General features: G+C 39.0%; 1 protein-coding gene across 1 annotated transcript in view; it reads right to left on the bottom strand.

The window, feature by feature from the left end:
* The window catches only part of slc37a1 (solute carrier family 37 member 1), a 71,434-nt gene that overhangs the window by 38,723 nt on the left and 18,541 nt on the right, over positions 1-14,170 (bottom strand). The window contains exons 5-16 of the mRNA XM_034186827.1: positions 13,783-13,861; positions 13,158-13,293; positions 10,692-10,768; positions 9,107-9,273; positions 7,934-7,986; positions 7,558-7,632; positions 6,843-6,971; positions 5,531-5,621; positions 5,155-5,217; positions 4,935-5,020; positions 2,792-2,840; positions 587-660 (exon numbers count right to left, since the gene is read on the bottom strand). Coding sequence (XP_034042718.1) covers positions 587-660; positions 2,792-2,840; positions 4,935-5,020; positions 5,155-5,217; positions 5,531-5,621; positions 6,843-6,971; positions 7,558-7,632; positions 7,934-7,986; positions 9,107-9,273; positions 10,692-10,768; positions 13,158-13,293; positions 13,783-13,861 — 1,079 coding nt within the window. The remainder of the gene's footprint in view (positions 1-586; positions 661-2,791; positions 2,841-4,934; positions 5,021-5,154; positions 5,218-5,530; positions 5,622-6,842; positions 6,972-7,557; positions 7,633-7,933; positions 7,987-9,106; positions 9,274-10,691; positions 10,769-13,157; positions 13,294-13,782; positions 13,862-14,170) is intronic.

The following is a 14,170-nucleotide window of genomic DNA, read 5'->3' as shown; positions in this document are numbered from 1 at the left end:
TATATATATATATATATATATATATATATATATATATATATATATATATATATATATACATACACACACACACTGCAGACAGCAAGCAGCATTTTGTTCATAATCAATGGCCTTGAATTATATAAAAAGCATTGGGGCTTTTGTCTGGTGAGTCCAAATATCCGGTTTATACGATGAAGGTTTACACAAGTTTTACAACATCCAATGCCTTGGCATTTTTAACACTTTTGAAAGACTGACTAAAGACATTTTAATACCAATTCAGGCCTTATTTTTATATTAAGAATTTCAATGCCTTTGAAAACTTTTAAGGGTGCTTGGGAACCCTGCATTGTTCTATTGTTTGCAGCATTTTGTGTTTCAATTATGCTGAACTGATGTACTGACCAACAGATCCTGTGCCGTCGATGATGGCGGTGACAGTAGATAAGGCTCTGGCGTTGCTTTCAGGCTCTTATGGGTGCCCTGGGGTTAAAGGTCAAGAGACAGAGGAAGCAAGACAAATTGAAGCAAAAGTAAAAATTCAGGCGACAGAAATAAAGATGGGGTAACATAAAAATTTGGAAAGAGTGGAATGAATACTCGCCAGATCAGCAGACACAGCTGTTGTGATGAGAGCATATGGCCCATTGACGAGCCCTCCACAGACTAACAGCATGCCTGGCAAACAGAAACAGCAGCACAGCACTGAGCTATGGAGGAACGTTCAGCCACCCGCTGTGATTTTGTGTAGCTTAAGCCCCTTTCCCACCGGGCCTGCTTCGAGCTGCGTATCTAATAACGCAGAAATGTCTGCGTCAGTTGCTCGCAGCGGGGGGGAGGAGCTTGAGGAGGTGAGAGTGCAGAGGAGCTGCAGCCAGACTAATGAGCAGGTGTGTGCTTTGATTTCTCTTCTAGTTTATATTTGTTCTTGTGCAGCACTGCTGGTGTGCGCTCTGATTTCTGTTAAAGTTTATCATTCTTCCTGTGACCGTGGAGCTGTAGCTGGCGTTCATACGTGCATGCGCGAACCATCCGTGAGTGGACATGGAGATGTCCACCTTGAGGAGTTATACTGGATGTGGACATGTCCTGTCGCTGGCAATCAGTCTGTGAGCAGGATTTAATGGACTTTAACACAATCGTGAGAGAACATGAGGAGGTGAGTGCGAGGAGCTGCAGCCAGGCTGCAATGAGCATTTTTTTTTTCTTTTAATTGTTCACATGTGCTCTTTGAGCGGTATAGTTTTACTACATTGTGTATACGGTATAAAAAGTTCGACAATAATCCTGCGTGATTTATAGCTCAACAATGGAGCACAGCAGGAATCATCAATTGGCTTCGGGTAGCGTTGTATTGTGTGGGTATGGCATCCAGTCACGTTAAGTTGTTTCAACTTGCGAGAAAACTACTACTTTTCTGCATTAAACATGTTTAATTTTTTGCGTCCGCTTCCCGTTGCCCTTTGCGTCCCTCACGGTATGGTGGCGTTAGGCTGCATCAACTTGCCGTTGTCATGACGCAACTCAAAGCAGGCCAGGTGTGAAAGGGGCTTTAGCTGCAAAACAAACATACAGACACTCATAAAGGTCTGTGTGCCTTTCCTGACATAGAAACTGTACACTAATCTAGAGCAAACTGCAGGTAGGACAATATATATTAGCCACAAGGCACATTGTGATACTACTGTGTGTTGTGATTATACTGCTGCCACCGTGCCTCACAGTTGGGTGTACTCTGCTGTGTGGCATAATGGCATTAGCCTGTTGTGAGGATAATAAGCCCCAGCTGCCAAAGCTGAACAATGTGATGTGATAATCTCAGCACAAATCAAGGAGCCCAGAGACTTACAGTCATCATGCCTGCAACCAATGACAAACTGAAGATCATTAGCACTGAATAGGTCACACTGACAAATTTATGTCAGGTTACTGATGTCATATGACCTCATTTATGTGACCCGCATTAATGATTTACAGACTGATGGGAGGGAAAGCTGGACAAAGAGAAGGACTTTTTCTTTTGCACAAGTTATTTTTGTAATTTTTGCCTCTCTACACCATGAAACTGAAATGAAACAACTGAAATGTTCTTTAATTCAAAGTGTTTAATAAAATATCACACAATGCAACAGACAAAGGTTTCACCATGCACAGTTTCTCCAGTCACATGGAAAAAAAAAGGTCTGTAACTGCTTCAGAGTTGTAATGGGTGTCTTGACGGTTTCTCTCACCAGTCTCTTTGCACAGTCAGACAGTTTTTGAGGACTGCCGACTCCAGACAGATTATTATTATGTCAATAAAATTAAAGATACCAGTATATTCAATGACAGGGAAGTGTTCATGTATCCACCTCCTGACGTACTTAAAGAAAACTGGTTATAGAAGTAATGATTTGTATGAACAATCATCATATTCTATTTAGTTTGTCAAATTACTTATGGCCTCTAAAAATGAAGGGACCGTGTGTAAAAATGACTAACTCCTAAATGGTTCATGTGATATTTTTGTCAAGCACATTCAATTAAAACTGAAAATCTGCACTACAGGTACATCTTGACAATTTCATTTCAACTCCATCGTGGTGGTGCATATAGAAGCAAAAATACAAACATTGTGTCAGCATCCAAGTACCCATGGACCTGACTGTATATTGCTTGATCCAAATGTGACAACCAATTGCTATTAAATTCTTAAGGAAAAAAAAAAGAGAAATTATCTAAAATAAATATTACATTAAAATATCATTTCATCTTTGAGAAGCTGATTCGTAAAAACTGACTCAGGCGAGGAATAATTTCTGCATCTTACCGATAGTTGGGCCGAGACCAAACTCACTAATCATGGAGAAACCGTACAACTGAAAGAAAAAACAAAAGAACATCAGTCAAACTCAAATTTTCAGTCTCGCTGCATAATTTCTGATCAAATATCCTGCACAAATATGACATGTGCAAGAAGCATGATAAGATTTCAGCATCCATTTCCCCCTAAAAATGTATCATTTTAACCTGTAAAAATTTTGGATCTTCATAAGAACTTCAAATTAACAAGTGTGTTGCATCCTCCAGTTATACATACTACAGCCTTAAAAAGCAGGGGGGGTCAGACACAGACTTTATGAAAAATAGTGGCCCCCGTTCATTTGTATGTTATATAGATGTTGAAATCCATGTAGATGTTGAAATCCATAATCCAAGATCAGCATTTTCCTGCTATATGGCAGTAAATTCCTTCAGTCTGACTACTATTAATACTACATACTGAGTATTCAGATACCTTAAGGATTGTGATGTATTGTTTTCTGCCTACTACTCTACAGTACGCTAGTATGAGTGTTCTGATGTAGCATTATAGGAACTGTTACAAATTTTAAAGACAGCACAGCAGCTTTTGGCGATTTCAAAAAATAAATAAAATAAAAATTGTTTCATCTCAAATAGGATTCAAGATGTTTCCAAACATCTCTCTTAACAGTTTTAAGACATTATCTCAAAACAAGTCCTTATATCTGACTGAAATTTTACTTTTTAATTGACTGCATCTTATATTAAATGTAGATATTTTGATTCAAAATTAGACAAATATACTTGGTATGAATTTGCATTTTTGCAGTGTAATGAATATTAATTGGCAGCACAGTGGCTTAGTGGTTTGCACTGTTCCCTCACAGCAAGAAGGCCATGGGATCGACTCCCACTTGCATCCTTTCTGTGTGGAGTTAGCATGTTCTCCCCGTGTTCATGTGGGTTTTCTCTGGGTGCTCCGGCTTCTTCCCACATCCAAAGACCTGCAGGTTAAGTGGACTGAAAACTTTAAATTGTCCATAGGTGTGCGTGCAGGTGCGAATGTGTTTGTTTGTCGATATGTGGCCCTGTGACAGACTGGTGTCCTGTCCTGGGTGTACCCCGCCTCATACCCTATGGCTGCTGGAATAGGTTCCAGCCCACTCTCACGCTTAATTGGAGTAAGTGGCTGAAGACGAGTGAGTGAGTGACGTTATTGTGCAATGTGGCATAGGAAAAGGAAATACTTCAGTGTTTTAAAATATTGGTATATAACTCTATTTCAGCAGATAATCAGAAAAAAGTGATCAGGGTAATTATTAGGAATTTCCTAAAGGTACCTTGAAACTTGCACAAATTTGATCCGCGCACTGGCACGCAATCTGCCGTGCCAGAGAGTAAACTCGTTGTAAACTGTGTGCAGCTATGCGCATGTGCGCAAAGAAAATTTTGAAATGTTCAAAATCTCTAGCACGTATTAATTTTGGGAACTATACGTGAATATTGCGCAAACAATTGAAAAACACTGTGTGCCACTGCTAGTCAATGCGTCAGCACTCCGCGTCACAGGGCAGCTCATTTGAATGATTATGACGAGATGTTAAATCTATAATAAACATACTTTAATAGATACTCATAAGAAGAAATGAAGGTGCAACTGTTTTGCCAAGCCATTACAATATAATAAATATTATAAATAATTACCTTTGAGATGATTCCAAATGCGTTCTCCACGTCATGAAGTGCACGAGAACAGCTGCAGCTGTAGAAAATTCTTCTGTGATTCCGGAGCGATTAGAGATGGTTTCATCAGCCAAGTTCTGAGAGCAAATGATTAATCTGCTACAAAATAATTATTTTATATAACGCAACGTTCAGTGGCAGAAAGCGCAGCATCCAGTGTAACACAGCAGGTCGCACTGGCATGACGAATTGCGCAGCAGTGCAGGGGTTTAATGCGTGCAAGTGTCAAGGTGCCTTAAGCTCGGTCACTGTGGTTGGATTTCAAACCAGTCATTTATGTATTATGCTGCACTGACTTGCATCTCTCAGCCTCTATTTAAATCAAACTATGCAATAAAATACATGCATTTCAGCATTTCAGAACATTTCCAAATAATTTATGGGGGGGGGGGGGGGGGAGCAGTGAGAGTGAAATTTATACACACAGTTGGGGCAGCCAGCAGCAACATGACTGCACAGGTGGTGGCTCTCTTTCCTAATTTATCAGAGATGACTCCTGCCAAAATTCCTCCTGAACACATGCAGACAAAGACAGGCAATGAGCCAGCAAAGTAACATGCGCAATGTACACAGACCTTACCGAGCTTGCCATGACAGCATAATGCATTTTTAACTCTGTAACGACGAAAGTGATGAATGACCTACCCACTATTCCTCCCACATCAAAAAGGGTGGAGAGATCTCCAGCTTTCTTGGCATCCAAGTGAGCTGAGAAAAGACAAAAAAAAAAATCTTCTAATCCTTTTGGCATTCCATACCATTTGACACATGTATTCCATGAAGAATGTGAACCCACAGGTGTTACGAGAATCTACATATGATGCAGCAAAACGTGACAAGCGCACAAGGACAAATTCCATTCTGTCACACACTGTGGAACAAGGGTTTGTTTCACTTAAATTTAAAGAAATTAATTAAAATAACAAAATCAAGAGTGTACGGATTTATAAAGAGCTATAGGTAAACATTTATTTTTCTTGATCAGACATACAACATGAATGATAATCTAGAACCATCTTACCTGCTTTAGTGATATAGAGAGGAAGCCAGAAGAGGAAGGTGTAGCTGACCAGTTTGGCAAACAGCAGACACAAAGAGAACTCGACAACTCCCTGAAAACACAAACAACGTGTCAAAGTAAAAATTTGCTCGCACATAAAATATTAGCATAGTTTAGGTTTATGAGTAGGCATGTGCTGATTACTGGTGTCATGGTCTAACGCAGTCTGAAAATGTCATGATTTGAAAATCTTGAACATTTCCTGCACCACACTATGAGCTCTATAAACATGGGTGCACAAAACCGGTACTTATGGTGCTCGTGTGTGCTAAACATCATTGATGGACAGCAGAGGGAAACACACTTCCTACAATCTGTCATTGCTTTCCTCTTATGAAGCGCTTCCCTTGTGTTTTCTGTTGCACATCATTTATTTTTATCATGCAGAAGCACCATGAGTACCAGTTATGTGCATGCCTGTCTATAAAGAAGCCTGATGTCACTCCATATGAGTGAGACAATGAGATTTGTGTGACTAAAATCCATGGGTCATGGACAAAGGAGTGTGGAAAAATTTTAGGAATCAAAAAAAAAATGTTAGAGATTACAGGAGGAAAGTCACTTAATGAGCAAAGCATGTTTATGAAGTGTGACTGAAAGAGGAAGAAAAAATAAACACTGCAACACCCACAGCTCGTTCTTAAATTCAAGGTAACATTATTTTGAAATTACTGGGACCAAGAAGAAAGCATGGAGCTGTTCTATGAGTGAAATAAATAGTCTACCTCACACATAAGATGGATAACACACTTTCCAGTGTGTCCAAATGTTTGACTAGTAATGTACGTTAGTGGGGACAGAAATCTTAAACGGGGGACCAGTATACAGTATACACAATTCCGCCATAGTTTATAGTTTAACACTAACAAGTTTTATGAGTTTAATTACCAATAATGTGATGGTAAATATTTCATATGAATGTAGACTCGTGAAATGTTTTTTTGTTGTTGTTGTTTTTTAGAATCTCTTTAAGGTTGATTGTAAAATGTGTTTAGGTTTAAAATCAGATGATTCAATTTGGCATCAGAATTAAATCTCCAGATTTTATTTTGTAGAATTTTCAGTCTCAAACATTCATGTCATCACTAAAATAATTACTTGTGTGTGATGTTGACAGATTCTGAAACGGCCTCATTCATCATCACTGTAAAGAGGAACATTTAACGCTGCCAAACAAGAACTACAATGTTTTCTTTACATGAATATCCACCACAAGGTCTTTAGTAACAGATGTTGCTGGACAAATGTGTGTGTGTTTTTGTGTGTTACTGACAGGTATGTGTAGGGCTCCCATGAAGCTGATAGCAGATGGCTCTGTGTTACTCTTCACTACCACGACGGGCTGCACAGGGATTCGCATGCTGCCGTTGTCTCTGGGCAGCAGCAGCTCCGTGTCGTAGCTCTGAGAGGCAGACAAAAGAAAGACAGATCAAAGCATCTGTACAACAGTTTTGTGTAACACATCCACAAAATGAAATGGAAGTCGTCAACATATTATTTAGGTTCTTTGCATGATGTGTAAACCACTATTTTATTTTTAAACAGAATTACTGTTCAGTCCAGGGTGTTCGGAAACATGAACAATTTTAAATAGTTTACATGTTGGAAATTGATTAAATAAATAAATAAATAAATAAAATCAGGAAACAACTTCTGAACACAAATACTGATTAAGAGTGCAGATACTGTTAAAGACCTACCTCATACTGTGCGTAAAAAAGCCCCCTGTGCTACTTTTATTATTAAAAAATAAAGGCACTTTATAATAACTACATTCCAACATGAAGTAAATTTTGTCAACTTTTCTGAAAAATTAAAAGGCCATCCCCCTTTAAGACACAAATTATGCATCAACCCAACAATTGCCAGTTTAGTAGGTACACCAAGTATAAAACATTTCTGAATGGATTTTTTTTTCTCATACAGCTCAAAATATCAGATACACGCACGGACATCAGGGGAAGAATCATCAACACACACTCACACACCTGTGTTTTGCCACATTCATATTGCAGGTATAGCTCAGTGTGCCCGTTTACGCCATTCCACTTGTTGACAGAAATCTGCATAGAGAGACGTTTTTACAACAATTTACGTAATTGTACTAACAGAAACCTTTTCAACAGCTTTCATGAAAACCAAGCACAGTAAAATGACTTGTTTTGCAATTTATAAAAGGGTTTAATTTACCTGCTCTGCCATAAAATGTAATGGTGTGTATGTGTGTGTTAACACCCACACATTTTTTTTTAAATTGCATTTTGCTAGAAATCAGTTTATACTGTTTTAAATAATTCCACCAACAAACAGGCATTTGGTGCAAAGAAAGTACGACATTGTGTTGTGTAAAGGTATTGTACTCACATGCTTGCTGAGCGATGCTTTTTGAGCATACAAGTTTTTCAAGTCATTTGGGTCTGCAAAGAAACACAAGAAGCAAAGATCAACATGCCACTCTATTAGTAACAGCCAGTAACTTATTTACAATATTTAAACAAACTGACAAATAAGCCACAAAAAAGAAAAAAAAAAAAAACATCTACAAAGCACAGCCTGGAAGAAGCCATTTGTCACTATTGTGTATCGGAATTAACTTTGGTCAATGCCAGAACTTAAAAACAAAGAAAAAGCCCAATGACGTGACAGAGAGTTGTTTTTAATTATAGACATAAAACACAGACATAGCAGAGTGACAGCTCAGTGTTTCTGAGGATGACCTGGAAATTTAGAGTCTTACCTGTCACTTTGTGGGATCATATGGAAGTCAACTTATTTTGACAGCTGGAAATTAGAAAACAGCTGCTTTCTATCTCTCCAACCCCTTCACCAAGATCGTTTATTTTAAACACACACCAAACACACAGCAGTGAACATTTAAATATATTCATGTTCATTGTGTCAGAGAAGCTCACCTTCATTAAAAAAAAAAAAAAAATAGTTTAATTAAATGCTGTGTTGTTTGGGAGTGGAGTGCCTTGAAAATAGTATTAAAGTCCTGATGAATTACTTTACACAACAACATTATATTGTGTCAGGAGACACTGAATTTATTTATTTTTTCTTCTTTTAGCCACTACCATTCGTTCAGGGTTGTTACAGCAGATCACCCATCTACAGCACTGAACTCTGATTTTTATGAGCTGCATATTAATGTAGTCAGATTCCCTTCCCTTTCTTGTGCAACTCCAGATATACACAGAGAAAGACTAAAGATGACACAAAAGAGTCAAACTCGTTCTGGTTGCATTTGTGTCATTCCTGCAATACCATTCTATATTTACACACAAAAAGTACAGGGTGAGTGCCTGGAAGACAGCCAATAGAGTACACAAGCTCTAATCCACTCACTTGGAGGGGGGTGGGAGGACCCTAATGTGATGCAATGCCTTCTTGACCCAAAGGAAATGTGATTCACTTACTCAAATATAAAGAGCCAGTCCAGAAATGGAGTCTTTTTTTTTTTTTTTTTAACCGTTTTCCTAACAGAACTATATTTGTGCATTATCATATTCCAGCCAATGAGGAGGCTGCACTCACGCTCAATGAGGAAGAGAAAGCAGACAATCCCCATGGCTGCGATGATGAGCCCTGGCACAATGAAGGACAGGCCCCAGTTGGTGGAAACCCAGTAACCAGCGATCAAAGAGCCCAGGATGTTTCCGACTGAGGTGTGGGAGTTCCACAGGCCCATGATGAGCCCACGCCTGATGAGAAGACAAAAAAGGCAGCAAGAAAATCAGCGAGACAGAAAATCAGTACGTGACAGGGTGCCACAAGTTCCTCTCTCCATCTCCTGCCTTGTCCTGGTTCAATCATATTTGTCTGCAATAATTCCTCAAAATGTATTTTAAAACTACTGAATTAAACACACACACACAAAACCACCACCACTTCCACCAACAGCAGCTACACAAACCACAAAAGCACTCATGAGAGAACATATCCCTGTCAAGGCGACAACACTCCTCCCCATCTCAACCCAACTGTAGTTCATCATTTTCACCAGGCTTTTAATTTCTGTTTGAGTAATTCAACCATTAAAATATATATTCACATACAAAAACTCATCCACCATGACAGAAGTAACCAGAGCAAGTGCATGAAATGACCCCCCAGCTCTGATATTAGTTATTCGGGGCTTGCATGTATTATGTCACCTGGTGCGAGTTCACCCTAACAAAAGGGTTGACCTCTGTATTGAAAAGCCCAAAAGGTCCATTTGTACTGATTACTGGCAAACGATATGCATAAGCTTAAAAAAAATAAACAAAGTCTAATTATTGCTGCTTGACAAGATCAGACTGGAATTATTTTTCTTCTTGCATATCTTCATATGATGTGGTACCACTGTGTGAACTTTCACTGAAATACACCAGACAGTTTAAAAGGACTTGTGCTTACAAGGATCATGGACAGACAGACATCTTGATAAAACATTTTAGTTCTTGTCATGGGGTATTAAATTGACAAAATGGATCAGATGTCATGTACAGTACTGCAGCTGTGAATCCATATCCAGGGAAAATGTCCTTTGTGTATTATATTGTTGAACTGTTGTTGAGAAGAATTTTACCTACTTGGCACTGAGAGTGCATATCTCTGCCAAATTAGTGGCAATGACATCATGACTTTTGCATGCGTAATCTCTCACTACAGACTAACATCACACCTATGTAGTTCTCTGTGATGTCGTAAAACTGATTATGATTTCAAGAATGTTAAGAAGACAAAAGAAAAATTCTGAGGCAGATTTTTATCACATCTATCCAGTGTTTGCTGTGGTATCTTGTGCACAGAGGAAAGGAGAAGGAGGCTATCACATAATCTCTGTCCACGTCAGTCAGGTGACTGACGTGGACAGAGTTAAGTTAAGAACACACAGAGTTAAGTTACAGAACACACTGTTTGACATGAAGCACACCCGTCTACAGATGTTTGACACTGACCACGTACCACACTTAGTACAATTCTACAATGGCTGGCTTTTTTTTTGGCATGCACTCCACTGCAAACACATAGCAAAAACTCCCCCAAAACATATAGGCACTTAACAAAATGTGTTTCTTCCAACATACTGTTGTCCATGTACAGTAGATTAATTTTACTAGTGTGTATTCCTTACCTTCCTTTTCCAAACCAGTTACCGATGCAGGTCACCACACTGGGCCAGCCAGTGGTTTGGACCAAGCCATTGACCACCTGAAGAATAAATGAGGAGAATATTTGATTTACATGAAGAAAACAGGCTTTTTAGTGTTACACATCAAGCTGTTGAACTGTGTATGTATGTATGTATGTGTATACACTAACAAAAAGACTACACACACACACACACACACACACACACACTCAACAAACACATAAATGGAACACTTTTGCTTTCAGTTCCATTTTTCACAATTTGAGATCAATGAAAATTATTGTTATGTGGATGTGGTGGCTCTGGTTGCACATGGTCTGCAGTTGGGAGACGGGTTAGAAACGATGTTAGAGGCAGATTATGGTCATGAGCAACAGCTCTAGTGGATGTTTCTGCCGTCAGCATGTCAACAGAACACATTCTTTAAACTTGTGACATCTGTGGCATTGTGCTATGTGGTTAAAACTGCAAATTTTAGTGTGTTCTTCTATTGTAACCAGTCCAAAAACCAACTACACAATAACCATGCTGTTTAATCAGCACCTGGTATTGCTACACCTGGCAGGTGGATTATTATGGCAAAGGTGAAGTGCTCCCTAACAAGACTTTTCACAAATTTAAGAAAATTCAAAAGAAATAAGCCCCTTGTGTCAGATATTTTATTGAAATGCATGAAAATGTTTGAACAAAAAGTGTTGCATTCTTAATTTGTTAAGTATATATATTTTTAAATCAGACTGTGACATAGGTTTCATGTGTGCACATCTCTCAGTGATGTTATCTTTGTGTGCAGTGGGCCAGAAGACAAAATACAAGTATTTACAGTGAGGAAAATAAGTATTTGAACACCCTGCAATTTTGCAAGTTCTCCCACTTAGAAATCATGAAGGGGTCTGAAATTTTCATCTTAGGTGCATGTCCACTGTGAGAGACATAATCTAAAAAAAAAAATCCGGACATCACAATGTATGATTTTTTTTAATAATTTATTTGTATGTTACTGCTGCAAATACATATTTGACCCCCTACCAACCAGCAAGAATTCTGGCTTTCACAGACCTGTTAATTTTTCTTTAAGAAGCCCTCTTATTCTGCACTCTTTACCTGTATTAATTGCATCTGTTTGAACTTGTTACCTGTATAAAAGACACCTGTTCACACAGTCAATCAGACTCCAACCTGTCCACCATAGCCAAGACCAAAGAGCTGTCTAAGGACACCAGGGACAAAACTGTAGACCTGCACAAGGCTGGGATGGACTACAGGACAACAGGCAAGCAGCTTGGTAGAAGACAACAACTGTTATTATTTATTAGAAAGTGGAAGAAACACAAGATGACTGTCAATCTCCCTCAGTCTGGGATTCCATGCAAGATCTCACTTTGTGGGGTAAGGATGATTCTGAGAAAGCTCAGAACTACACAGGAGGACCTGGTCAATGACCTGAAGAGAGCTGGGACCACAGTCACAAAGATTACATTAGTAACACATGATGCTGTCATGGTTTAAAATCCTGCAGGGCAGCAAGGTCCCCCTGCTCAAGCCAGCACATGTCCAGGCCCGTTTGAAGTTCACCAGTGACCATCTGGATGATCACGAGGAGGCATGGGAGAAGGTCATGTGGTCAGATGAGACCAGAATAGAGCTTTTTGGAATCAACTCCACTTACCATGTTTAGAGGATGAGAACAACCCCAAGAAAACCATCCGAACCGTGAAGCATGGGGGTGGAAACATCATACTCTGGGGGTGCTCTTCTGCAAAGGGGACAGGACGACTGCACCGTATTGAAGGGAGGATGGATGGGGTCATGTATTGCGAGATTTTGGCAAACAACCTCCTTCCCTCAGTAAAAGCACTGAAGATGGGTCGTGGCTGGGTCTTCCAGCATGACAATGACCGCAAACACACAGCCAGAGAAACTAAGGAAGGGCTCCGTAAGAAGCATTTCAATTTCCTGGAGTGGCCTGGCCAGTCTCCTGACCTGAACTCAATAGAAAATCTTTGGAGGGAGCTGAAACTCCAAACCTGAAAGATTTGGAGAAGACCTGTATGGAGGAGTGGACCAAAATCCCTGCTGCAGTGTGTGCAAACCTGGTGAAAAACTACAGGAAACGTTTGACCTCTATAACTGCAAACAAAGGCTACTGTACCAAATATTAACATTGATTTTCACAGGTGTTGAAATACTTATTTGCAGCCGTAACATACAAATAAATTATTTAAAAAAAAATACATTGTGATTTCTGGATTTTTTTTTTTTTTTTTTAACTTATGTCTCTCACAGTGGACATGCACCTAAGATGAAAATTTCAGACCCCTCCATGATTTCTAAGTGGGAGAACTTGCAAAATCACAGGGTGTTCAAATACTTATTTTCCTCACTGTATCTATAGAAATAGTAGAGACAAGCAGGAGATACAGTATTTGTGTTTATTCTGTGTGTCACCTGGACAAAAATGTAAAAGCCAAGGCTGTGGATGTTGTAGATGTAGCCCAGTCCAAACAGGCATGTGAAGAGGCCACTAGCCAGCATGCCTACTGTCAGGTAGAATCGAATAGGCAGTCGCTCCCCAATAATGCCACTGCAGACACACACAGTAATATTACGTTTATGGAGGTTTATGGTTTCTGTCTTTATTTATTTGATACTATATTTTTGTACATCAACAGACAGATTCCAATCAAATAAATTTCCATCATGGGGAAAAAGGATCAAGGATTGTCTTTAATGTCCAAGGGAAGACATACAGCTTCACTATGATCACAGTAATATGTAGAAAAATGCCCAGAAAACAACAAAACAAAAACTGTTTATATACTTGCTAAACCCTGCGTGACTTTTTTTCCCATGACCATATGTAGAATTCGGCAGAGGACAGGGAAGTATAAGATGAGTTGCTTGGTCTACTGCCACCACAACCCAGACTCAGATAAGCAGCAGAAAATGAATGAATGAATATTTAGAATCTTTATAAACTAATACTGGTTGTTGTCATCAGCTCCTCTTCCCTTTAGAAACTGCAACAATGAAATTTGCAGTACGCCATGAATAAGTTCTTCCTTCGTCTTACCTGAGGTACATTCCAATTGCATAGGCACAGAGGAATGAATAGTCCATGGCTCCCAGCAGCTGTTTGTAGTTGTGTTTATCTGGAAACACAAAGTAATGTTTTACAGTGAGTGAAAGCACACAACCTTTATCTTGTTGTTTTTACATCTCCAAATCAGAAAAAAAGTTGCGATGATATGGAAAATGCTAAAATAAAATAATAATAATTAAAAAAAAATAATGCAGGGATTGTTACATTTATTTTGACTTCTATTTCAATGCAGACAGCATGAGTCCAAGAAATTTTATGTTATGTGTGGTCAATTTCATTTTAATTGTTAAAATACAATATCGATTCCTGCATTTAAAAGTTGGGATGAGAAAGCTTTTACTACTTTGTAATGTTGCCA

Source organism: Thalassophryne amazonica, chromosome 14 (assembly GCF_902500255.1).
Source record: "Thalassophryne amazonica chromosome 14, fThaAma1.1, whole genome shotgun sequence".
Lineage (NCBI taxonomy): Eukaryota > Metazoa > Chordata > Actinopteri > Batrachoidiformes > Batrachoididae > Thalassophryne > Thalassophryne amazonica.
This window is presented reverse-complemented; position numbering and strand designations above follow the sequence as displayed.